Genomic DNA, 25,222 nt, shown 5'->3' on the forward strand with positions numbered 1-25,222 from the left:
GTGTGTGTGTGTGTGCGTCTGTGTGTGTGTGTCTGTGTGTCTTTGTGTGGGTGTGTCTGTGTGTGTGTGTGTGTGTGGAGTGGTTCCTTGAATAACAGAGTGCATGTGGTAGAGGGGCGTGAGGATGAGGGGGAGGGGGTCTTGATAAAAGGGTAGGTACCCAGCAGCCTTCATTCGTTTCAACGCAGAAAACCTTTGGATCCACAGAATCATGCCGGAGGCTGCAGACGCAGGTATGAACACACACCTTCCTCCTCCTTCCTCCTCCTGCTCCCCCTCTAGGGTCCTCATGGTTCCCCCGGTCTGGGGGGCAGCTGGTGTGTAAGGGGTTCAGAGGATGGTGGGCGCACCATGGGGACAGAGGTTCACGTGTACACTACGATGCTCTCCCGTCCTCAATGCAATGGATTCAATGCAATATGCAACTCTAATACCCGGTTGATACCGCTGCGACGTCAATGTGATACTGGACCTGACCGAGAGAGGACGAAGGGAGCGGTGGGAAGGAAAGTCAATCAGTGAATCCTGCATGGGTCATTCTGTGTTTTGTTTTGTTTTAATTTCATAATTTTTTAGATTATATATATATTAAAACCTTGCAGTAGTGGAAAAGTCCTCAACAATGCGTCCGGTTTCAGAGGCAGCTGCGGTCTAAGGGGGAGGCGGGTCGATGGGTTCCTCGTTGGTATCTTGGTCAGGGTCCTTTATCCCCCGGGAGGATCGGAGGCACTCTAGTGGCCTGGCGTGACCTCGTGTTGGCCTGCCGAGCTGAGATGGATGTCATGTAGTGCCACGGGAAAACATTGAAACTCTAGCAGAATGTTTAAAGTAGCAAGCGTGTGGAAAAGCTATCCCACCACTGATTAGACGAGATGGTTTCCCAGGGGTTACTGGCATGATGCAACAGTCACATGTCATCCACACGCATCATGTGATGATCAATTAGGCAGCAGAGTAAGATGCCAAATACCCAATGACCTAGCTGATATCACATCAATAACCTAGCTTTCATGTTTCCTCAGATGTTTAGGTCACACCTTACACCTGTGGGCAAGCTCCAAGCACAGGGGGTTTATGGCAAAGATCTGGGCTTAGGAAGTATTTGGTTTAGGGTGGGGTTAGGGTTTGGATAGTACTTTGGTATGCGGTGTGGCTGATCATTAGAGTTGCCTTTTAGGGTAAGGGAAGGTTTTAGCTTTTGGGGTGTGAGTTGATCGAGCTGGTTAGGAAGCCCAGGGGAACCCAGAGGGCTGGGGCAAAGCACAGGCACATACCCTTGTTTTGGAATCAACACATGTTTTAGGTTGGGATGAGGGTTGGGTTAGGGGTAGCCATCCTACGATCATTCAATTAAAACGCATGAAAGCATTTTCTGCGAGGCTTGGGAATACAACAGTGGCCTATCCTGGCGTGATTACCTGCGGAGCCAGGGTTGGTTGTTACATTATGAATAATGCGGGCCCCAGACTTGCTAAAAGTCTTCAAGCGGCTGTGCATAACACTTTAGGGTTGTGTTCAATCGAATACATAGTCGCCCTGTGTGACCTGCTGCTGGAGCGTGAACCAAAAAGGACCATCACGGCTGTTCTTAAACCTCTGAATTTCACAAGCAGGGAACGGATATAGGAGATGTGCGTCTACACCAATGTTGAAGCCAAATTGGTGACAATAAATGCCATGTCCAGGGCTGGTCTAGTAAAGTCGCATCACTGTGACATTATTAGAGGTAAGAGGGGGTTAGGGTTAGGTTGGGAAAGTCAGTGTGAGGGCAGAGATGCATTACGATTACATTCATTACCTATGAACTCCATTTCTTTTGACACTAATCTCAGAGATCATGAGCTGCACTGCTATATCAGGTTTTATCGCATCGTCCCAGAACCTTACTTGGAACAAATGAATCATCCCTCCCTCCCCTGAACCGCCAAGACATTTTGACAGTCTGGCCTCATCAATTCTGTTCAGCAGAACTTGTCTGCAAAGCATGTGCCCCAATTCCTTTCATCAGAGGAACAATGAAATATATAGTTGTCACCATCTTGCCTCCAAGATATGGGTCTATTTAAAGTCACAGGCCGGTGAGACAGACTGATCGGGTTAACTTTACATCTTCATAATTTATGGGCTTAAGAAACGGAGAGTGCAAACATGGATATGTAGACGTGTGTCTTAATCGTCAACATCAAGTGTGTAGTTTGTTCCTTGTTGCTTTATCTTGGGGTAGACACAATAAACATGTATTGAATCTGACCCTGAAACTGAATGCTGAGATATATTAGCAACCCTGTTGACAACATTGTCCCAGCTCTCTGCAGCATTCAGGAGGGTTAGGCGTTGAATCTGCCCTGTCTGCACAAAATTCCTTCAGTAATGGATGCCACAAGTCATCAGGTGATTTCCTGTGAGGAGGTGGTGCATTGTATAATCTATTTCCTCAGTGAGAGCACCACACATCACTTATCTGTAGCTGTGTTTGGTGCTGTCGGTGGCAGCATGAGCTTTTTATAGATCTTCCATAACCTGATCCGCTCACGTTCTCCCCAGGGAGCAGGGACGGGAGTCTATTGACAGTATGCGCTCATTGCTTTGTGGCTGCACTTAGTGGATCGTGTTTAGCACGCAAAGTTATCACTTGTGTGCCTAAAACCGGCTAATGGCGGTGACTAGGCGATACCTCCTAAAACACATTTACGTTTTATGCTAGCTTACTTGCCTAAAGTGCTATCATCATTACCAACAGGGTGACACCCAACTTAAGGAAAGTTAAGCACTTAACAGAATGGCCAAAAACCATCTGTAGGGACCTAGAGGAACAACATTTTACACAGCTGTGTAAGCATAGGCTGGTAGTGAGAGCTTCACTGTATTATCATAGGCTGGTAGTGATAGCTTCACTGTATTATCATAGCCTGGTAGTGATAGCTTCACTGTATTATGATAGCCTGGCAGGGCTCGGTGTAACCTGGTAATGTTTGCATGACTGTGCTATCATGGCCTTATCATTTTATCATTTCTGTCCTAGCATTTCCCGGTGGTGTTTGCTTTCTATAAATATAGTAACATCTTTTTTCTTTTTTTTTTCTTTTTTTTTTTACAGTTGCTATTTCATATTTAGATTTATTTTGGCCATCAGATAGGTCCGATAAATCGTCCAAGGATGTGGAGGAGGGGTGAAGGGCCGGGCCGGGGGGTCCAAGATGGCTATTAAAGGTAATACGAACATCTCGGGCCATCTGGCAGGGCTTCAGCAGGGCTATAAGACACCGGCCATGGCCTTTCCGCACCACCCCAGTAAAGCCGTCACACCCTCCTCCTCCGAGGTGCTCTCTGGGGAGCTTGGCTGCGAAGCGCCAATCTATTTAAGAATTTTCCGCAAACATAAGAACGGCAGCGTTCCCTGAGCTCTCCATCCATCCTAAGGCCGATGTGCAGGGACAGCGCATGTCTTTCTCCACATTCTGTCTGATAAACTGACCAGGAGGTCAGTGTCAAGATATGTGAAGATATCTGTTTCATGAAGACATTTTGCTGACGGGCCTCTAGGCGGACACTTTTAGGGGGGTCGGCAATACCTTGGAGATTGTGATGGTGTTAGGTTCTTAATTAATGCAGAAATAAACCTACCCCAAACAAAAGTCTGTAGAGAACCTACACAAAACAGTCTTTAGAGAACCGACACTAAACAGTCTTAAGAGAACCGACACTAAACAGTCTTTAGAGAACCTACACAAAACAGTCTTAAGAGAACCAACACTAAACAGTCTTTAGAGAACCAACACTAAACAGTCTTTAGAGAACCAACACTAAACAGTCTTTAGAGAACCAACACTAAACAGTCTTTAGAGAACCGACGCAAAACAGTCTTTAGAGAACCGACACTAAACAGTCTTTAGAGAACCGACGCAAAACAGTCTTTAGAGAACCAACACTAAACAGTCTTAAGAGAACCGACACTAAACAGTCTTTAGAGAACCAACACTAAACAGTCTTTAGAGAACCAACACTAAACAGTCTTTAGAGAACCGACGCAAAACAGTCTTTAGAGAACCAACACTAAACAGTCTTTGAAAACCGACGCAAAACAGTCTTTAGAGAACCAACACTAAACAGTCTTAAGAGAACCAACACTAAACAGTCTTTAGAGAACCAACACTAAACACTCTTTAGAGAACCGACGCAAAACAGTCTTTAGAGAACCGACACTAAACAGTCTTTAGAGAACCTACACAAAACAGTCTTTAGAGAACCTACACAAAACAGTCTTAAGAGAACCAACACTAAACAGTCTTTAGAGAACCAACACTAAACAGTCTTTAGAGAACCAACACTAAACAGTCTTTAGAGAATCTAACCTACACAGTCTTTAGAGAGCCGGTCTGTAAAAAACCAACACTAATCAAACTATCTGTAGAGAACCTACACTGAACAAACAGCGTGTAAAGAAACAACACAAATGTTGAGGTCCACTTTGGTAATAAGTTTAAGCGTCAGGGGACTTTCCCAGCTGCTCCATCGTGGAAGGCAGTTGATCAGGGCGCCATACCACAAGGTTTGCTTTTGTCGGATTACATTTCTTGTTGGTGACTTGGCAAATATTTGTTTGGCAACTTGGCCCAAATTTGTCCGGTTATGAGGATCCTTCATACCCTTCTCTCACCAACCCTTTTTTTTTATACAAAATGGCTGATACGTCAATGAAACTCATGTGTTTAATAATAATAAATGGATCTGTTATGAGAAGAATAGATGACATTGCTAGCTATCTAGCATAGCTTTTAAGTACAACATTTTAGTAACTACGTTATTCGTTATTGTGGTATAATGTTTGTATATTGTTCCTATACAGCAGGCTACAGGCCTGTTATACTGTCTCAGTTCTAGATGACCAAGGAACATTTGTAGGATACCTGTAAACATACCTGGAAAACAGTTATGTTGTTACCTGTAGTCACAGGTACGTACCGGTGATGCCTGGTTACATGTACAGGTAGTAATCACATGGTATTCTGTGTCGGTAGTGGTCACATGGTTTCCTGTAGAGGTAGTTGTCAAATGGTTACCTGTACTTCTACCTGTACAGGCCATAGTCACTGGCTTACCGTTACACGTAGTGTTGCCTCATTACCTGTGAAGGTAGTATAGCATGATTACCTGTACATGTAGCAGTGACATGGTTAGCTGTTAAGGTAGTGGTCACATTGGTTCAGGTAGTAATTACATGGTTTCCATTGCAGGTCACATGGTTACCTGTACAGGTCACATGGACATTGGTTACCTGTACAGGTCATGGTTAGCTGCCTTGTCATCTGTTTCCGTTTTGTGCAATCACAGTGGGATGTGACCTCTCCCATTTGCATGTGGATGCAAGCGTAAATGTGTGGGAGCATGTGTGTAATTCTCTCTCTCTCTCTCTCTCTCTCTCTCTCTCTCTCTCTCTCTCTCTCCCCCCTCCCTCCCCTCTCTCTCTCTCTCTCTCTCTCTCTCTCTCTCTCTCTCCCCCTCCCTCCCCTCTCTCTCTCTCTCTCTCTCTCTCTCTCTCTCTCTCTCTCTCTCTCTCTCTCTCTCTCTCTCTCTCTCTCTCTCTCGTAACAGGAGAGTGTGTGTGGATCATTTGATGCGTGATGTGTTTGTCCAGCTGTTCAGATGGCTTCCATTATTCTGCTTACTGGCGTCATTTAGTGTTACTTTTAGCTGCAGAGCCTTTTATGAGGCACTGCAGCTTAGTGGGCGGGCCCCAGCATGGTGAATGGTGTTGTGTTTGTTACAATTAGAATATGTCTCTGTAACAAAACCACATACAAGAAATGTGATGCTCTGAATATAATGCTCAAAATTCAATACACATACTATTTCCGCTTTAAATAGTGTGTATGGATGAATACGTTATTTTACGTTCGATACACTTATTTTGGTATATTTGTATGGATTTATTTGTATTTTAGTTACTTGGGTAATTATATAATACCCATTGTACATTATTTTTATTTCGAAGTTTATATCCAAGTAACATTTAATTTCTAAAGCTGTGGTGACGGTTTCACATGTCTGACTGCATTCACACCTGTTTCCAAGGGGATTACATTTTGGCTTCAAGTTTGCCGAAAATGTGTGTATGATCAAAGAGGAACCGTGTCTTCTTACTTTTAAATATTCCACTTCTTTAAATAAAGTTAAGTCAGTATATCTAAGGGTCAACGGTATCTGATGCAGTACTATTCTTAGCCACAAGCTAACAGTGTATCTGATTCAGTATTCCCAGCAGCAGGCCTAACGTATGGTATTCTCAACATGGCGCCAAATGTATTTGATTAAGTATTCTTAACGTTGAGCTAGGCTAGGCTAACTGTTGTCGTTCTCTCCAGGGGAATTGCCCACAGCTGAAGAAGGTAAGGAGGATTTCGTTTCAGGACTGAATTAACTCCCATGTATTCATACACGTCTAAATACATGTGCCTTTGTGTTTAAAAGTATACAATATATATATGTATATATATATATATATATACATATATATATGTATATATATATGCATACATACACCATATATAATATATAACATTCATGCATATGAATGTTAATATTAATAAAACCATTAAGAAATATGTTTTGTCGTCTGTGACAAAATAAATGACGCCGCGCTTCATTGGAATAATAGTTAAAAAAATGCATTGTTTTATTCCTGTCCCCTTTTCCTACGTATTAATCTTTTCATATATTCATATATATGTTCACACCCAGAAATGTAAGTGTTACTTGAATGACTATTAGAATAACAATATTTTCGAACTGAATGGGTTGCCTCTGTGGTCCTTATTTGTTTAGGATTTATAATTCCTACCGTTCCCGTTTGAATGTATATGCTATTGGGTTTCTTAATTCAGGGAGCGGCATCCATTTAAATCACCTGAAAAGGTATTAAATGTTGACAAAGCATGACTACTGAGTGAAGTAGGTGTGGATGCACATACTTGAGCATCAGTATGAATGCATTTTTACAGTATACAAGCGTGTAGTACAGTATATGAGTGTGTGTTGCAATACTGTATATGATTGTATTAGTCTGTGTGTGGATTTTGCTGCTACTGGTTGAGTTGTGTATTACTTTGTGTGCATAGTAGAGTAAAGGTGTTTCATTTGTCCAGCCTTTGAGTTGTGTTTTGCTTCGTCCACCACAGACTCTGGAGATGAGGGTAAGAGCCAGACCGGTACATGGTCTGGACTGGTCTGTACAGGTTTAGACTACTCTGTAATAGTGTGAACTGGTGTGACAATAACATACCATCCCATGTCTACTCCCGGTATATTACGTGCGGACGCCACATAATATGCCAAACAGTCACCGTCTTCCCAGACTCTGGTACATTTGAATTTGAAATATTGGCGACCACAGGGTAGGATATACAAATAAACACTCTCAGTTATCATCGCTTAGGACCGATTACTCGTCCCCACATACCTCCGGGGTGCCAAAGTAAAAGCCATCCCCAGTATGTGTGGTGTGAACAATCCCCGGGACGACAGAAACAACAAAGGGAAAGCACGCCCGACACGAGCTGTGGTGGAGATAATCCGTCACACATCAACGCTCCCAGTTCCCTCAGAACGCCGTGGCGACCTTACCCTCTGGCAAATATTTGGACAAAGAATGGAGAACTTCTTTCCCTCCACTGCTTTCTGATCTCCTTCCATGCTAGCTAGCTCATAGGCACCCGGTCCGAACCCTAGTCTTCTACTCTGAGATTTAGGCTAGGCTATCTTTTATCTTCTGCTGCTCTTTACTGGGTCACGCAGTTCAGTTCTGTAACCAAGTGAAGGTAGTCATGGTGATTTCAAATCCAATGTTCCGGTCTGATAACGAAGCCTTTTTCCCCAAAAGGTTTCTTCCCCGACATGTTTTAATTCTACATCTCTGTCCGTGTTTGATCTGCTGTGTTAACATTGACTTCTGGAATCGGACCTATGGTACAGTGTGACAATGGGTTGTTATACTTCCATAATAACCCTGAGCCCAACTGTGAGGACATTTCCCAGCATGAGGGGCGAACGTTGTTTTTGAACCCTAGGTCACATATGTGCCAAGTCAGAAACTCTGAGTCAGATACTTGTTGCGTTACGTATGTATTGAGGTATATATGTGTTGTGTTTTAATATATACATGTTGAGGTACATATGTATTAAGGTACATATGTGTTGTGTTTGAATAGATACTCGTTGAGTTGCATATGTATTAAGGTACATATGTGTTGTGTTTGAATAGATAGTCGTTGAGTTGCATATGTATCAAGGTACATATGTGTTGTGTTTGAATAGATAGTCGTTGAGTTGCATATGTATCAAGGTACATATGTGTTGTGTTTGAATAGATACTCGTTGAGTTGCATATGTATCAAGGTACATATGTGTTGTGTTTGAATAGAGACTCGTTAAGTTACAGATGTATTAAGCCTTAATACTGATATTTCTAACTGTGGTTCTTCCCAAGGGCTGACTGTCTCTCCTGTGTCTGTTTTTTCACGGCACCTCTATGTCTGTCCCGCGCTCAAACACCCGTCTCTCTCTCCCTCTCTCTCCCTCTCTCTCCCTCTCTCTCCCTCTCTCAGAGGGCCAAGGGACGGAGTTGACCGGGCTCTTCGTCGAGCGCCCGCAAGAGAATGTTGTCATCATCGCAGGTAGGACAGACAGGCGGACAGACGGGCGACAAACAAAGGACGAGTAGACAGAGAAACCCACAGTGGCGGTTATATTTGCCTGTGATTGGCTGATGATTGGTTGATGCTAATGCCGGTGTGTGATTGGCAGGCGCGGATGTGGTTATCACGGCGAAGGTTGACTCCACCACCCTGACGAGGAAGCCCACCGTGAAATGGCTGAAGGGGAAGTGGCTGGATCTCGCCAGCAAGGCCGGGAAGCACCTGCAGTTTAAAGAGACGTACGACCGCGAAACCAAGGTACGCAAATACACACAGACGGACCGACAGGCGGAGAGAGACGGACGCACCTTAATAGAAACTCAGCACGCACATTTGTCTCATTTCTATTTGTGTGCGTGCGTGCCTTTGTTGATGTGTGTGAGTGTGTGTTTATGTGTGTGCGTGTGATTATGTGTGTGCGTGTTTATGTGTGTGCGAGTGTGTGTGTTTATGTGTTTGCGTGTGTGTGTGTGTGTATATGTGCATGCGTGCGTTAATGTGTGTGCGTGGGTGTGTTTATGTTTGCTTGCGTGCGTGTGTTTGTGTGCATGTGTGTTTTAATGTGCGTGTGCATATGTGCATGCGTGTGTGTGTTAATGTTTGTGTGTGTTTGTTTTAATGTGTGTGCATGTGTGTATATTTGCATGCATGCGTGTGTTAACGTGTGTGCGTGCGTGTGTATATGTGTCTGCGTAGATCTACACCTATGAGATGAAGGTGATCAAGGCGAAGGTGGGAGCTGTGGGGGCTACGGGGGCCTACAGGTGTGAGGTCACCTCCAAGGACAAGTTTGACAGCTCCTCCTTCGAGATCACTGTAGAGGGTGAGTGACACCAGACACCCCTTCAGCCCCAATCCTCTCTGCCCCTCCATCACTCCTCTCTTTCACCAGCTCTTTCACCCTCCAACCTCTGAACCTCACTCGCCCCTCAGCGCTATCACACCTCATCATGTGTCACCCCCTCACCATCTATAACCCCTGACCTCTCATCACCCCTCACTCTATGGAGTCGGACATCCCGGTTCTAACTACCATCACACCCTCTTCTCACTCTCATCTTCTCCTCTCCTTCACACCTTCCTACCCCCCCCCCTCTCCTCTGCCTCATCTCCTCCTTCTCACCTCCTCTCCTCTCCTCCCCTCTCTCCTCCTCCTCCTCCTCTTTTTTTCACCTCCTTCTCCACTCCTCTCTGCTCTCACCTCCTTCTTATCCCCCCTCCTCTCCTCCTCCTAAACCTACTCTCCTCCCCCTCCTCTCCTCCCCCTCTCTCCTCCTCCTCTCCCCTGTTCCTCTCCCTCTCTCCTCCTCTCACCTCCTCTCCTCCCCCTCTCACCTCCTCTCCCTCTCTCCTCCTCCTCTCCTCTCCCTCTCACCTCCTCTCCTCCTCCTCTCTTCCTCCTTTCACCTCCTCTCCTCCCCCTCTCTCCTCCTCCTCTCACCTCCTCTCCTCTCCCTCTCTCCTCCTCCTTTCACCTCCTATCCTCCCCCTCTCACCTCCTCTCCTCCCCCTCCTCTCCCCTGTTCTCTCCCCTCCCAGCTGCACAGCAGTCAGATGATGTAGATATCCTCTCCAGTTTCAAGAGAGCGTGAGTAACTTTCATGTGTTTGCGTGTGCTTGCGCGCGCGTGTGTGTGCATGTGTGAACATGCGTGCGTTGATGGACGGACATTTTGTAGTAATGGTCTTTGAGAGCATGTGGTCTCTTCTGTCATTCAGCACGTCTTCAGATAGCTATGCAGACATGCAGACACGTAGAGCTCCTTGCAGACACGTAGAGCTCCTTGCAGACACGTAGAGCTTTTCGCAGACACTTAGAACTACTTGCAGACACTTAGAGAGCTTAGAGTACACTTAAGGCATGCCCACGGGCCACCCACACTGTGTCTCACCTCTCTATGTCTCTGTATCTTGTGAGCACAGCGATGCCGGAGAAGATGATGGAAATCTGGACTTCAGCGCCCTCCTGAAGGCAGCTAAGAAGTAAGGACTGACAAAGGGTTTCACCTGGTCCACAGCTGTCTCTACCTAGTCCACAGGGGATCACCTGGTCTACAGGTGTTCACCTGGTCCACAGGTGTTCACCTGGTCTACAGGGTTTCACCTGTTCCACAGCTGTCTGTCTACCTGGCCCACAGCTGTCTGTCAACCTGGGCCACAGGTGTCCGTCTACCTGGTTCACAGGTGTCTGTCTACCTGGGCCACAGGTGTCTGTCTACCTGGGCCACAGGTGTCCGTCTACCTGGCCCACAGGTGTCCGTCTACCTGGGCCACAGGTGTCTGTCTACCTGGTTCACAGGTGTCTGTCTACCTGGGCCACAGGTGTCTGTCTACCTGGTTCACAGGTGTCTGTCTACCTGGTTCACAGGTGTCTGTCTACCTGGGCCAAAGGTGTCTGTCTACCTGGTTCACAGGTGTCCGTCTACCTGGGCCACAGGTGTCTGTCTACCTGGTTCACAGGTGTCTGTCTACCTGGGCCACAGGTGTTCCCTTGGCCCCCAGGTGTTCATCTGGTCTTACAAAGGTTCACTGTTGTAAAGGGCCCCTATAGACAAGGGTTTATTATTGGATTTTGGATGCATCAATAAATAGTCTTCATCGTATTATTGTTTGTAAATTAAACATTATCCTGGTCCCAGGAAGAAGAGACCCGAGGATGATAAGCCCGTGATCGACGTGTGGGAGCTGTTGAAGAGCGCCCACCCCAGCGAGTACGAGAAGATCGCCTTTGAGTACGGCATCACCGACCTGCGAGGCATGCTCAAACGCCTGAAGAAGATGAAGGCGGAGCCCAAACACAGCGAAGGTACGGGGGGGGGGATGTGATGGGGAGATGGGAGGGGAGGTGTTGGGGTGGAGGGGAGGTGAGGTGATCGGGTTAGGGGAGGTAAGGTGGGTGAGGAGGTGATATGATGAGGGGAGGGGAGGTGATGGTAGGGGAATAGGACCATACTCGTGGAGCTGTGTCGATGTGAACATACTCGTCTAGAACATATATCTACGTTGAGTATCCAAACCTCTCTCCTCTCCCCAGCCTTCCTGACGCGCATGGAGTCCTGCTACTCTGTGGAGAAGGGCAAGAAGATCGTGCTGACCTGTGAGGTGTTCGACCCCAACGTCCAGGTGAAATGGTTGAAGAATGGCCAGGAGATCAAGGGCTCTGCCAAGTAAGAACGGCGCAGACGTATTCAGCCCACCGTGCAAACTGACCTTTATAGAGTATGTTTTCACCATTATTTATTTACAAGGTAGTTGGTCAGGCGCTCAGTGTTATTTACCCAGCTGTTCGCGGGAGTATACAGTCATACACACCATCTTGAATTACTTGTTGGCATCCCGGGTGTATAAATAGAAAGCCATAGCTCCACAGATCTAGTACGGGGCTACTGTGAGGTTTCAGTAGAGCTCTAAATCCATATGACAATGAGTGCCCAAATCATAACAATATGCTCATGATTAGTGATATTTAATACTTAAGTACTACATAATGCATTGTAGATGACCTGCCTGAGGCACGTTTCGAAGATGTCTTTAGGTTTAAGACACCAACAAGCTTTAGTTTGGATCTTTAAAAGCACACCTACCTTCAGTTTTTTCCCAAATGTCCCAACTTGGATAAAGTATGTCCCATTTAAAATGGCCTTCTTCTCTTATCTTCTTGTTCCACAGGTACATCATGGAGACCATCGGGAACGTCCGGAAACTGACCATCATGAAGACGACGCTGGCTGATGACGCAGCCTATGAGTGTGTGGTCGGGGAGGACAAGTGCTTCACGGAGGTGTTTGTCAAAGGTACGCTCGGTGGAAGATTCTTAAGTTGACCAATGGCAGATCAGTATATTAAAGAAGCAACATTCAAGCCCCCCAAATGGCCACGAGTAGTTATAAAAACAGTAGACTATAAACCATTAGCTTATTTGTATCAGTAGTGATAGGGTTAGGGTTATTATCTATTGCAGTGGTTCTCAAACTTTTTATACCCCGTACCACCACAGAAAATATTTGGCTCCCCAAGTAACAACATTATGAACAATGTTATACGATATAACAACATACAGTAGCGTAGGCCTGAGACCCTATTCAGCATCGCACAACTCATGCAGGAGGCACACTTATGCTTAAAAATAATATTATTTATTGCAAGCATTGTCAGCTGTACAAAGTGGTATAACTGGACAAACACACGGGTACGTACCCACACAGCAAGTGACAAAAGGATCTCATAGTAAATACATTTCCATTCGTACTAGTATTTTGATATAATTGTTTTTAATCAGAAAGCAAACAAATAAAAAACAACGTACCGCTAGATGGCGCATCGCGGCCCCTCAGTGGTGTGCGTGCCATTTTTTGAGAACCAATGATCTATTTCACGTATTGTATGCATATAAAGTGTCTTTATTTTGTACCCCCAGAGCCCCCAGTGACCATCACCAAGCTGATGGATGACTACCACGTTGTGGTGGGGGAGAGGGTGGAGTTTGAAGTGGAGGTGTCAGAGGAAGGTGCCAACGCCATGTGGTCAGTAGACATTCACATATCTTCATTAGTTCATCGCTTTAATAGATGAAGATTTAATATGGGAAAGCTCTTTGGTATATGGTACATGGTAACTACATATAATACATTATTATATGGTATATGGTAAATAGCTCTCTATTCATTGTTACCATTCACCTATTTAGCAAGGTCAAGTCAAAGTGAACTGTATTGTCAGACCGACCATCCAACAAGTTACACAGAGGACCGAAATTGCGTTTCTTTGAGTCTTGAGCCTACCTTGATAGCAGATGCATTCATCAAGTGACTTACAGCAAGTACAGATATATGTCGTGAAGGAGCAGGTAGGGATTTAAGAGGCGTCTTGCTCGAGGATGACATACCTTTAGGTTCAGGTTAGTCAGTGATCAGAGGCCCTACCTGTGTGAGAGAAGGGGTGAGGACAGTGTTGATGGGACCGTCCACATGGACAGGTTCTTCGAGGACATTGAGATCTTCAAGGACACCAACCCGGCCAAGTACCGCATCAAGAAGGACGGGAGGAAACACATGCTGATCATCCTGGAGGCCGGCCTGGAGGACATGGGCATGTACCACTGCTGGACAAACGGGGGTCACACCAAGGGAGAGCTGGAGGTGGAAGGTACCAACCGATGGCTAACATGAACCACGCAAATTGTAACTGTATTGATAATAGGGATAATAAGGATTATGTTGAAGGCACAGAAATGGCCTATTCCTGAGGATTGACGTCTCCTTCACCTCTCTCCAGAGAAGGAACTGCTGGTGTTGCAGGACATTGCTGATCTCACGGTGAAGGCTACCGATCAGGCCGTGTTTAAGTGTGAGGTCTCGGACGACAAGGTGACCGGGAAGTGGTTCAAGGACGGCGTAGAGGTCCTGCCGGACGAACGCCACAAGATGACCCACGTTGGACGGTGAGAATAACACACAAGCACCATGAGGTCAGAGGGCAGCGAGGACAGCGAGGTCCCCGTCTCCCCGTTGTTATGGCAGATCATTCTTGCGGTCCTCCAGCCTCAACCTGGAACACTGAGCAAGGGGTTAGGAGTAGTCTTGCTCAGTGTTGCCCATTGCCCATTCCTTTTAAATTGCAATCCATTGCGACCCAACTCACAATAGGACTTATCTATAAAAAACGTGAGAAGAACAGATTTGTGCATAAATGAACATCCCTGAACATTTTAACTGCCGATTCAGCATCCCATTGTATATTAACTTAAACCAACAATTTCGGAGAGATAAATCACAACTTTGTTTTATGCACTTTTTATTGAAAGCATAATACACGTATTCAATACTTTAAAAATGAGACAAATTAAACGCATTTAGGCGGAGTAAACATCCCTTTGTTTTGGCTAACTCATTGTTTTGTTTTTATTTCCTCTCATCAGTAAAACAAACCCAATGTACGTTAGCCTTTCAACTAGATTCAATGCTATAAGTCAAATTATCAGAACAACACAAAGATTCAGTACTATCAAAAACATGCTCCTTTTTTTTTTTTGCTTCTTGTTACTGTGTAAAAAAAGTACTGGCCTAGCTGGTCCCATGGGGGTTGAGGAGTCATGCTAAAGCTCATTTTGACACTGCGGTACGTGTGATCTGTCAGGTTCCATAAATTGCTTATCGACAACGTGAAGCCGCAAGACGCTGGAGACTACACCTTCATCCCCGACGGGTACGCTTTGTCGCTGTCTGCAAAACTCAACTTCCTCGGTAAGGAACCTCTGACCCCTTAACCCGAGAAGCGCATGCATTATCTGCGTCCTTTGGTCTCAAAAACGTATGTGTACTCAATATAGAATATGTCACATCCTCAATATCTCCCTGTATGACCCCACTGACACAACTCTTTCCCTCTAAACAGAAATCAAGATTGACTACGTCCCCCGACAGGGTATGTTGCGCACCATTTCAAAAGATGTTTGAACCTGTCCACTGTTGCGTTAATCTTCATAGTCTTCGACACCCTTCCTCAGACCCCCCAAAGATTCACCTGGACACCACCGGGAACATGGTCTCCCAGAACACCATCATCGTGGTGGCAGGAAACAAGCTTCGTCTGGACGTGGAGATTTCTGGAGAGCCAGCGCCGACTGTGGTCTGGTCTAAAGGAGAAGAGGTACTTACACCGGGCTGGTCTAGTCTAAATGAAACTAGGTACCTACACTAGTCTGTTCTAAAGGTATCAACGCTAGCGAGACAGCTAATGAGTTTGCGGACGTTATCATTGTGGACTTCGATTCAGCACATCGCCCAGATGAGGTTCAGATGTCAATCATGGGACATTCTGCTGAAGTCCAAGTCAGTCCTCTCTGCCGTTACCTGTCGTTTACCTATCTCTTTACACATTAACAGACGCAGGCGTAGGTAGCCCATAGTTCATTTAGTTTTAATTTACTTCTTGCATTGGGTCGGATTGTGTTGAACAAGAACCAGATGTTTCGGTCCTCATTTGAGTTTGATTGGCGCGTTCACGAGCACTCAGTCGAACCACACCAGCGGTTAAACCGTACCAGAGTTCAAGCAAATAATCGACTAAACGGCGTGCTTGTGAAATGCAACTCAAGGTGTCTAACCAGAGAGCCCCAGATAGATCGGAGTGCGACCAGGTTCATCCCACTCACTCAGGAGGCCCTCTCAATGCCAGGTCATCACGGCCACGGAGGGCCGGGTCCGTGTCGACAACCGGAAGACCCTGAGCAGCTTCGTGATCGAGGGGGCGGAGAGAGAGGACGAGGCCAACTACACCATCTGTGTGACCAACCCTGCCGGAGAGGACAAAGCCAAGCTGTTCGTCAAGATCGTAGGTGGGTGAAGGTCCATCTCTGCGGCTATGACTCTATATGATTCAAAATGACCTGCATACTTATAACTTGCGGTGTCCAGACGTACCTGACCCTCCTCAAAACGTGAAGTGCCTGTCGGTGGGCGAGGACTGCTCCAGCATGGTCTGGGAGCCCCCTGCGTTTGACGGCGGCGCGCCACTCAAAGGTAAGAGTCACGCGTCCTACGATGTAGCTTCCTCTGTCCGTCAGTCCCTCGGCCTCTCCCTCGCGCTCTGATTAAATATACACATGTACCCCTCTGTCAGGATACCTGATGGAGAGGAAGAAGAAGGGCTCGTCCAGGTGGACCAAGCTGAACTTCGACGTGTACGAGGCCACGACCTACGAGGCTAAGAGGATGATTGAGGGAGTGTACTACGAGATGAGGGTGTTTGCGATCAACAGCATCGGCATGTCCCAGCCAAGCATCACCTCCAAACCCTTCATGCCCTTGGGTCGGTTCCTCTAGTTACTTTTCAAAAATAAAAAACGGTAATACCACGGCCAAGAGCCGTATGAAACACGACGTTTGGTCTGCGCTAACATTTGACCCCGGGTCGTTTTGGACGCACCAGCTCCGACCAGCGAGCCCACGCGCCTCATGGTGCACGACGTCACCGACGGAACGTGCACGCTCAAGTGGATGGCGCCCGAGAGGATCGGCGCGGGCGGCCTGGATGGCTACATCATCGAGTACTGCAAAGAGGGAGGTCAGTCTCCTCTGACCTCTGACCCCTGACCTGGTTGACTAGGTCGAGTTAAGGCTTAATTATGGTTCGTCGTCGACACTACGCAAGGGGGGTACACGGACCCATTATGTCCTTGCGGACCCTCCTTGCGTCCACCGCAAGGGCCGGACGTGGGTCTCCCACAAATTGTAACCTTGCGTCGAGGTGCGCAGCAGCAAGGGCTGTGATTGGTCCGCTCAGGGCTGTGTTTTGGTACGCTGAACCAAAACAGGTTCACGGCGGCGTCGAAGCGTCTGCGTGGTCGTTGCGTCGCGTCGACGTGGAACCATAACTGAGCCTTTACGATGAATAACCTTGAGAGAACAATGAGATGAAAGGGAAACTTTTTATAAACCATACTGTCTGAGGGGCCAGGATAGTCCTTAGGGTTAGGGTGTTTAACTCCTATTAGAAGGTTTTGGGTTCGATACCCCATGTCCAAAGCCTAACCTGCCTTCCTAGAAAAAGCCATGCCTTCTCATAACAAAACTTACAAAAAATAATAACTGTAACTCCCTTTGGATAAAAGCATCCGCTTATTGAGATAACAGTAAACAATATGAATGAATTCATATATATATTTTTTTTCAACCTGCTAAATGATTTAAGACAGTTTCTTATCAACCGGTGTGTAACCAGGTGTCTGACCCCCCCCCTCTCCTCAGAGACTGAGTGTTTCTTATCAACCGGTGTGTAACCAGGTGTCTGACCCCCCCCCCCCCCCCCTCTCCTCAGAGACTGAGTGTTTCTTATCAACCGGTGTGTAACCAGGTGTCTGACCCCCCCCCCCCCTCTCCTCAGAGACTGAGTGTTTCTTATCAACCGGTGTGTAACCAGGTGTCTGACCCCCCCCCCTCTCCTCAGAGACTGAGTGGGTGGTAGCCAACAAGGAACTCTGCGAGCGCCAGGGCTACGTGGTGCGAGGACTTCCTGTTGGGGAGAAGATCAATTTCCGGGTCTCCGCCAAGAACCTGGCGGGCGTCAGCCCCCCCGCGACCCTCGCCCAGCCCGTCACCGTCCGGGAGATCGTCGGTGGGTTTGGTACCGGGTTCTGGTGGACTCTGTAGGTTGAGTCCCGGGTTCTTGGGGTCTCTGAAGGTTGAGTCCCGGGTTCTGGGGTCTCTGTAGGTTGAGTCCCAGGTTCTGGGGTCTCTGAAGGTTGAGTCCCAGGTACTGGGGGTCTCTGAAAGTTGAGTCCCAGGTTCTGGGGGTCTCTGGAAGTTGAGTCCCAGGTTCTGGGGGTCTCTGGAAGTTGAGTCCCAGGTTCTGGGGTCTCTGAAGGTTACCAGACCTATAGGGAGTCGATGGCTTCATGGTAATTAATGTGAAGATACAATGCACTTCATTCATCTCAGATGGGACGTTTGGTAGTCCACACAGTTTAAAAAGAGATAAAAACAAGTTTTCAATAGAATGAAACCATCCATATACACAATGAGAGCAATAATAAATGTTGAATTACATTATAATGACAGTGTATGCTACATTAACAAACATTATAAAGTATTATCTATACATTATATTGTTAACATGATCCATGACACATCTAAAATATCTAGATATAAACAAGCTAAGCTTATCTATAACACACAGTACATTACATTCCATCAATTTGCATTTTCTGATGCAAGATCTGAACAGAACATTCAACCACGTTCACCAGTGCTCCGACCTCTGTCAGTATCCTAGCAACAGTTAACCTGAATCTCCCCTCTCCCAGATCTCCCTAAGATCCGACTCCCTCGCGAACTCAGAACCAAATACGTCAGGAAGGTCGGGGACAAGATTAACCTGGTCATCCCCTTCCAGGTGAGACCAATACCCATCAATCACTATCCTCTTTCGATCATTGTTGTCATCTTTGTCCGTTACACCCCACTTCTAACGACCATAGCCATGTTGCTTCTTTCTTCCTCATTCCCTATTCCCTAGATTGTGAACTCTATGTATTACACCTTATAGGGAATAACTAAGGCAGGAAAGAGTTGCAAATAATATGTGTGTCGGCTGAACCCCATGACGGCTGAATTGTGTGATGAACCCCTGTAGGCTGAGCGTCTCTGTTGGATGACTCTGATGACAATGAAAACTGCTATGCATGATCTATATAGGGAATTAAAATGCATTTTATAGTGCACAAGTTGTGTTCCAACAATTGGAACACGACCAGGTGACGGTAGATCAGATTACCTGACCAGTCGAAGGCAGCCAGGTGACCAGGTTAACTCTGCCTGTGAAGGTAGGCCAGGTTATGGAAGATCCAGGTAGTTTACGCTAGTTCATAGTCAACCAGGCGTGATTGACCAACCGGGTGAGGGTAAACCAGGTGAGGGCGGACTAGTTTGAGGTAGATCAGGCTCAGATTACCTGACCAGGTGATTGTTAACCAGTTGAGGGTACACCAGGGGTACACAAGGTTCCCTGACCGGCTGATGTCTGTCACAGGGTAAGCCCCGCCCCGTGGTCAAATGGTACAAGGACGGCGCGCCGGTGGACGAGAAGATAGTGGGTGTGAGGAACTCCACCGTGGACTCGATCCTGTTCATCCGCTCGGCAGAGAGGGACCACTCGGGGAAGTACGAGCTGGTGGTCCAGATCGAGAACATGGAGGACCGCGCCACCATCGACCTCAGGGTCGTCGGTACGGACGCCGCCACCGGAGCTCCCTTGAGCTCGTAGCCATGACGATACACTCTGTCATCCATCACGTGGACATGAGAGAACAACGAGTAGACTTAAATAACCTTGAAATGCTTGAATTCTAGTCCTAAACATAACCACCACTATCACTACGACCAACACTACTACTACTACTGGGACACAGCTACTACTTATAGCGATTGACCCGAGGGTATGAGGTGTCCAGCGCCTTACCTGTGTCCCTCCCCATCCCCCCACCCCCAGAGAGACCCGGCCCCCCCACCAAGGTGAAGGTGACGGAGGTGTGGGGCTTCAACGCAGCCCTGGAGTGGGAAGCCCCCAAGGACGACGGTAACTGTGAGATCACGGGTTACACCATCCAGAAGGCGGACAAGAAGACCATGGTGAGGAGGCCCGGGACCAACCAGCTCTGTCTGCCTTCACGTCTCCCTCTCCCAGTGTTTCCGCATCGTGTCTATGTCACTCTCTCACTCTCTCACTCTCTCTGTGACCACGACGACGTCCTGACTCTCTCTCCCTGTGTGTCTCTGTGTCACTCTCTCACTCTCTCTGTGACCACGACGACGTCCTGACTCTGTCTCCCTGTGTGTCTCTGTGTCACTCTCTCACTCTCTCACTCTCACTCTGTGACCACGACGGCGTCCTGACTCTCTCTCTCCCTGTGGTTCTCTGTGTCTCTCTGCCAGGAGTGGTACACTATCTATGAACACAACAGGCGTCCAAGCTGCACGTCCTCGGACCTCATCATGGGGAACGAGTACATGTTCCGCGTGTACAGCGAGAACCTGGTGGGTCAGAGCGAAGAGCCGGGCCAGAGCAAGAACACAGCCGTCATCGGAAAGACGGGTGAGGGGGAGAGGGTTTGGGTACTGTGTGTCTGTGTTTGTGCATGTGTGTGTACGACTATATGTGTGTACATCTGTGTGTGTGTGTGCGTGTGTGTGTGTGTGTGTGTGTGTGTGTGTGTGTGTGTGTGTGTGTGTGTGTGTGTGTGTGTGTGTGTGTGTGTGTGTGTGTGTGTGTGTGTGTGTGTGTGTGTGTGTGTGTGTGTGTGTGTACATCTGTGTGTGTGTGTGTGTGTGTGTGTGTGTGTGTGTGTGTGTGTGTGTGTGTGTGTGTGTGTGTGTGTGTGTGTGTGTGTGTGTGTGTGTGTGTGTGTGTGTGTAGCTGCGTGTGTGTGTGTGTGTAGTGGTGTGTGTGTGAGTGTGTGTGTGTGTGTGTGTGTGTGTGTGTGTGTGTGTGTGTGTGTGTGTGTGTGTAGATCTGTGTGTGTGTGGGGGGGTGTACATCTGTATGTATGTGTGGTTGTGTGTGTGTGTGTGTGTGTGTGTGTGTGTGTGTGTGTGTGTGTGTGTGTGTGTGTGTGTGTGTGTGTGTGTGTGTGTGTGTGTGTGTGTGTGTGTGTGTGTGTGTACATCTGCGTGTGTGTGTGTGTGTACGGTATATCTTATAACCGGCCTTTCAAATTACTCTAAAAGGAAGCCACTTTCAGAATTCAGCAATAAACTAATTGTTGTTCATATGAGAGCATATGTTCAGATCGTATCTGAACATAAAGTCTGACTCCTGCCTCAGAAGACAACCAGGGTGAATCTTACTTAAGTGCCCACGTGGATCTTCAAGTACTCCATTAGTGGAAGAGTGTATACATCCAAAAGCAGTTATCTAATAACAGAATAGAAGTCATTGCTCATAAAGAACATTTATTAGAATAATATAAGAGTCTGGGTTTGTCTGGGTGATTGTGTGTGTGAGTGCATGCGTGTGTGTTTGTGTAAGTGGCCATGTGCGTATGTGTGCGCGTGTTTCTCTGTTGTTTTGTGTATCCATACAATTCTCCTGTGTAGTGTGTTAAATATTGATGGTACCTCTAGCATTGAGTCCTAGCGTCCCTGAACACTTACTTGACCTACTGCCTTCCAGCTCGACTCACACGGTTACGTATGCATGATCCAACATACAAACAGCTGCCGATCTCACAGCATTTAGGCCTTTGTATGTCGCGCTGTACCCTGGCCGTGTGCATACACATAATATAGGGTTCCAACCTTCAGAAAGGTTAGACTGAAGAACTCTTTAGTTCACCAGTCGATCCTCGAACTCAATCAGGCACTTAATCACAGACAAAATGCACGCTGGTGGGCCATAAATGTCGTCGGCTGTTGTTGTAATGTTATGACGAATGTATGTATTTTGTGTATGTATCTTTGTATCTATGTCTCGATGTCCTATTCTCGATGTCCTGTACTGAAGTCTTGTGTGTGATGTTCGTCAGTAGAGCTGATGGGATGCAAAACCAACGCCAGACCTGCTCTGACAGTAAAGTGCTATGGGATCGTATATCGTCTGTGCCTCCGCCGTACGGCCCCTGACCTTCGCCCTGCCCCCCCCCCTCAGGTCTGGACTACAACCCCCCAGAGTTCAAGGAGAAGGACGTGTCGTGCGTCCCGACGTTCACCCAGCCGCTCCTGGACCGCTCGGTGGTGGCGGGCTACAGCACGGCCATGAGCTGCTCCGTCAAAGGGTTCCCCAAGGTACCGGACACAACCGGACGGAACCGGTTCATCGTACCAGACTGGACCGGTTCATCATACCAGACTGAACCGGTTCAGCCAACCAGACTGAACCGGTTCATCATACCAGACTGAAACGGTTCATCATACCAGACTGGACCGGTTCATCATACCAGACTGAACCGGTTCATCATACCAGACTGAACCGGTTCATCATACCAGACTGAACCGGTTCATCATACCAGACTGAACCGGTTCATCATACCAGACTGAACCGGTTCAGCCAACCAGACTGAACCGGTTCATCATACCAGACTGAACCGATTCATCATACCAGACTGAACCGGTTCATCATACCAGACTGAACCGGTTCATCATACCAGACTGAACCGGTTCATCATACCAGACTGAACCGGTTCAGCCAACCAGACTGAACCGGTTCATCATACCAGACTGAACCGGTTCAGCCAACCAGACTAAACCAGTTCAGCCAACCAGACTAAACCAGTTCATCCTAAAAGACTAATGCAGCTCATCTAACCAGTTCATCTTTCCAGACTGAACCAGTTCATTTTTCCAGACTAAACCAGTTCATCCCACCAGACTAAACCAGTTCATCCCACCAGACTAAACCAGTTCATCCCACCAGACCAAACCAGTTCATCCTCCCAGTCTAACCCAGTTCATCCTACCAGACTAAACCAGTTCATCCAACCAGGTTGAACCAGTTCATCCTACCAGCTTTAACCATGTCATCCCACCAGACTAAACCAGTTCATCCAACTAGAACAAACCCATTCATCCTACCAAACTAAAGCAGTACATTCTAACAGACCAAACCAGTTCATCATTGTGGAACAAACACACAGTCCAGAACGCTAAATGCATTACAGTCAGCCTGACCTTGTCCTCAGTAAGGAATTCACGCCAATGCCCACAGGGCGGCGCTGTTGTTCAATCAGGACAAGAACAATGAGGTACTCCCCCTCTTTATCCCTGCACCCATCAGGTTACTAAAGGATGACAGAAGTCAGGAGTAGGTGGAGGGCACTCCAGTGTTGCCGGGTGTTTCCGGGGGCAGGGTGGTTGATACTGACAGGTGGAAATGAATTGCGAGTTAAATGTGAGGGTTGGCCTGCCTTTGATATATGTTTTTGTCTACCTCCTATTGCTATTTATTGTATTTATTAAGTAATTTATTATGTGAGACAGGAAACTGCGAATGAAATTGCCCATCTTGGGATAAATAACGTTTTTCTTATCTAATCTAATCATCCTACCAGATTTAACCAGGTCATCCAACCAGTTAATCCTACCAGAGTCAGACTTAACCAGTTCATCCTTCCGAATTAAGCCAGGTCATCCAACCAAACTACACCAGTACATCCTACCAGACCAAACAAGTACATCCAACCTAACTAAACCAGTTCATCCTTCCAAACTAAGCCAGGTCATCCAACCAAACTACACCAGTACATCATAGACCAAACAAGTTCATCCTACCAGACTTAACCAGTTCATCCTACCAGAGTCAGACTAAACCAGTTCATCCAACCAGACTAAACCAGTTCACCCACCAGACTCAACCAGTCCCCCCCCCCCCCCCCCCATGCTAACCCCTGCTCCCTTGGCAGCCTAAGATCGTGTGGATGAAGAACAAGATGATCCTGGGGGGCGACCCGAAGTACATCATGCTGAACAACCAGGGGGTTCTGACCCTGAACATCCGCAAGCCCAGCACCTTCGACGGGGGCCGCTACTCCTGCATGGCGGTCAACGACCTGGGCCAGGCGCTGGTCGAGTGCAAACTGGAGATCCGAAGTAAGGCCGATGAGAACTGTTGAAGTACTCTTTCTGTTTGGTGTCTGGGTTGGCGTTGGTCGGTCGAGTATCTAATTGGTACATTGATGGGTTTTTTGGTTCCGTTTTTTGGGATTTGTACTGACTGTACAAGAGTGGATGAGAGGGTGGGGGGCAGATGGGTGGGGGGTTAGGGGGCTGTGGGTGAGTGGGTGAGTGGGTGAGTGGCTGAGTGGCTGAGTGGCTGAGTGGCTGAGTGGCTGAGTGGCTGAGTGGGTGAGTGGGTGAGTGGCTGAGTGGCTGAGTGGGTGAGTGGGTGAGTGGCTGAGTGGGTGAGTGGGTGAGTGGGTGAGTGGCTAAGTGGGTGAGTGGGTGAGTGGGTGAGTGTGTCTGTGGGTGAGTGGGTGAGTGGGTGAGTGGGTGAGTGGCTGAGTGGGTGAGTGGGTGAGTGGGTGATTGGCTGAGGGTATGGTGAGGTCTGCTTGAGGCAATCAGATGAAAAACCCAGCATTTATGAATTATGAAAAGTGTTACATGTTAAGTGGGTCAGATTTGACCAGACCGCTGGACGAGAAATAGAATCATATAATATTAACGAGCTGCAGAGGATGTGTGTAATGTGATTGTTAACGCTCTTTGTCTTCTCTTGCAGTTCCAACAGACCCTAATGCAGAGGTCAAGTAGTCGGAAGCAACGGGACGTGACAGGAAGTGACCGGAGGTTACAGGAAGTGACCGGAGGTTACAGGAAGTGACCGGAGGTTACAGGAAGTGTGCGGAAGTTACAGGTTGTAGCTTATTCAGGAGGCAAAATAATCACATAACAGAAAGAATCATTTCATTAAATTTCCTTCTGTCAGGGAATCTAAATAAAATATATCAACCATCAAAGGTTGTGGAAATCAATATTTATTCAGCGCTAACGCTAAAATATTACCTCATGAACCATCTCATACTTCATGACGTCTTTGTTATGAAAACTAGGTTACATTATTATGCTTAAGTTAAGCTCGTGTTTAATAGAACAATAATGAAACTGTGAAAAATAGTTATATAAATTCAGAGTTAAATGTTCAACAATGTTAATACAACATGGAAGTAGTTAGCCTTTGCACACACACACACACACACACACACACACACACACACACACACACACACACACACACACACACACACACACACACACACACACTCAGGAGCGTTCAGGTCTTCGGTAGACGGCCAGCCCGATGCTGACCAACAGCGCCACCGCCAGGACGCCCACCGCCACTGCAAGTGCCGTCGACATGCCTGCAATGATTAACGTAGTGCGTCAGTGATATGGCTGTAACCTGAAATAAACCTTTTAAGATGAAAGCGATATGGTCGTAACCTGAAATGAGCTGTTTATTATGTTGACACACCGACACAACCGTTACTAAAATACACTCAGAACGCTCCTAAGGGTTTGGCGTTTTTATGAGGTCAGTGCTAGG

The 25,222-nt window shown here is 47.1% G+C and overlaps 2 protein-coding genes across 4 annotated transcripts in view; one reads left to right on the plus strand and one right to left on the minus strand.

Annotated features, from left to right (window-relative positions):
• mybpc2b (myosin binding protein Cb) lies at positions 1 to 25,127 on the plus strand. Of its 3 annotated transcripts, XM_056576829.1 has the most exons (29): positions 171 to 233; positions 6,363 to 6,386; positions 7,176 to 7,190; positions 8,601 to 8,669; positions 8,800 to 8,948; positions 9,387 to 9,513; positions 10,230 to 10,278; positions 10,613 to 10,672; positions 11,329 to 11,495; positions 11,724 to 11,856; positions 12,359 to 12,483; positions 13,107 to 13,212; positions 13,665 to 13,834; positions 13,964 to 14,129; positions 14,825 to 14,931; positions 15,083 to 15,112; positions 15,195 to 15,337; positions 15,866 to 16,025; positions 16,105 to 16,209; positions 16,310 to 16,498; positions 16,619 to 16,753; positions 17,636 to 17,803; positions 18,492 to 18,580; positions 19,217 to 19,412; positions 19,676 to 19,815; positions 20,119 to 20,278; positions 21,830 to 21,966; positions 23,580 to 23,766; positions 24,398 to 25,127. In XM_056576829.1, exons 1-29 carry the CDS (start codon positions 212 to 214, stop codon positions 24,427 to 24,429), a joined length of 3,360 nt encoding a protein of 1,119 aa, XP_056432804.1. In that variant the 5' UTR covers positions 171 to 211; the 3' UTR covers positions 24,430 to 25,127. The 3 variants fall into 3 exon arrangements, with proteins under 3 accessions (XP_056432805.1, XP_056432806.1, XP_056432804.1); XM_056576830.1 differs by lacking the exon at positions 7,176 to 7,190 and having other exon boundaries at positions 1 to 233; XM_056576831.1 differs by lacking the exons at positions 6,363 to 6,386; positions 7,176 to 7,190 and having other exon boundaries at positions 1 to 233.
• LOC130371723 (testicular acid phosphatase homolog) overlaps positions 24,859 to 25,222 on the minus strand; it is a 6,034-nt gene continuing 5,670 nt past the window's right edge. The window contains exon 7 of the mRNA XM_056577583.1: positions 24,859 to 25,037. Coding sequence (XP_056433558.1) covers positions 24,940 to 25,037 — 98 coding nt within the window. The 3' untranslated portion in view covers positions 24,859 to 24,939. The remainder of the gene's footprint in view (positions 25,038 to 25,222) is intronic.

The sequence above is a fragment of the Gadus chalcogrammus genome, chromosome 18, assembly GCF_026213295.1.
Source record: "Gadus chalcogrammus isolate NIFS_2021 chromosome 18, NIFS_Gcha_1.0, whole genome shotgun sequence".
NCBI classification, from domain to species: Eukaryota; Metazoa; Chordata; class Actinopteri; order Gadiformes; family Gadidae; genus Gadus; species Gadus chalcogrammus.

Excerpts from the sequence above, each read along its gene's own strand:
- mybpc2b (XM_056576829.1), top strand. The coding sequence starts at position 212 with ATGCCGGAGGCTGCAGACGCAG. Across the intron at positions 234-6,362 it reads GCCGGAGGCTGCAGACGCAG|GGGAATTGCCCACAGCTGAA; the intron begins GTATGAACACAC and ends CGTTCTCTCCAG. Across the intron at positions 17,804-18,491 it reads CACCGTCCGGGAGATCGTCG|ATCTCCCTAAGATCCGACTC; the intron begins GTGGGTTTGGTA and ends CCCCTCTCCCAG.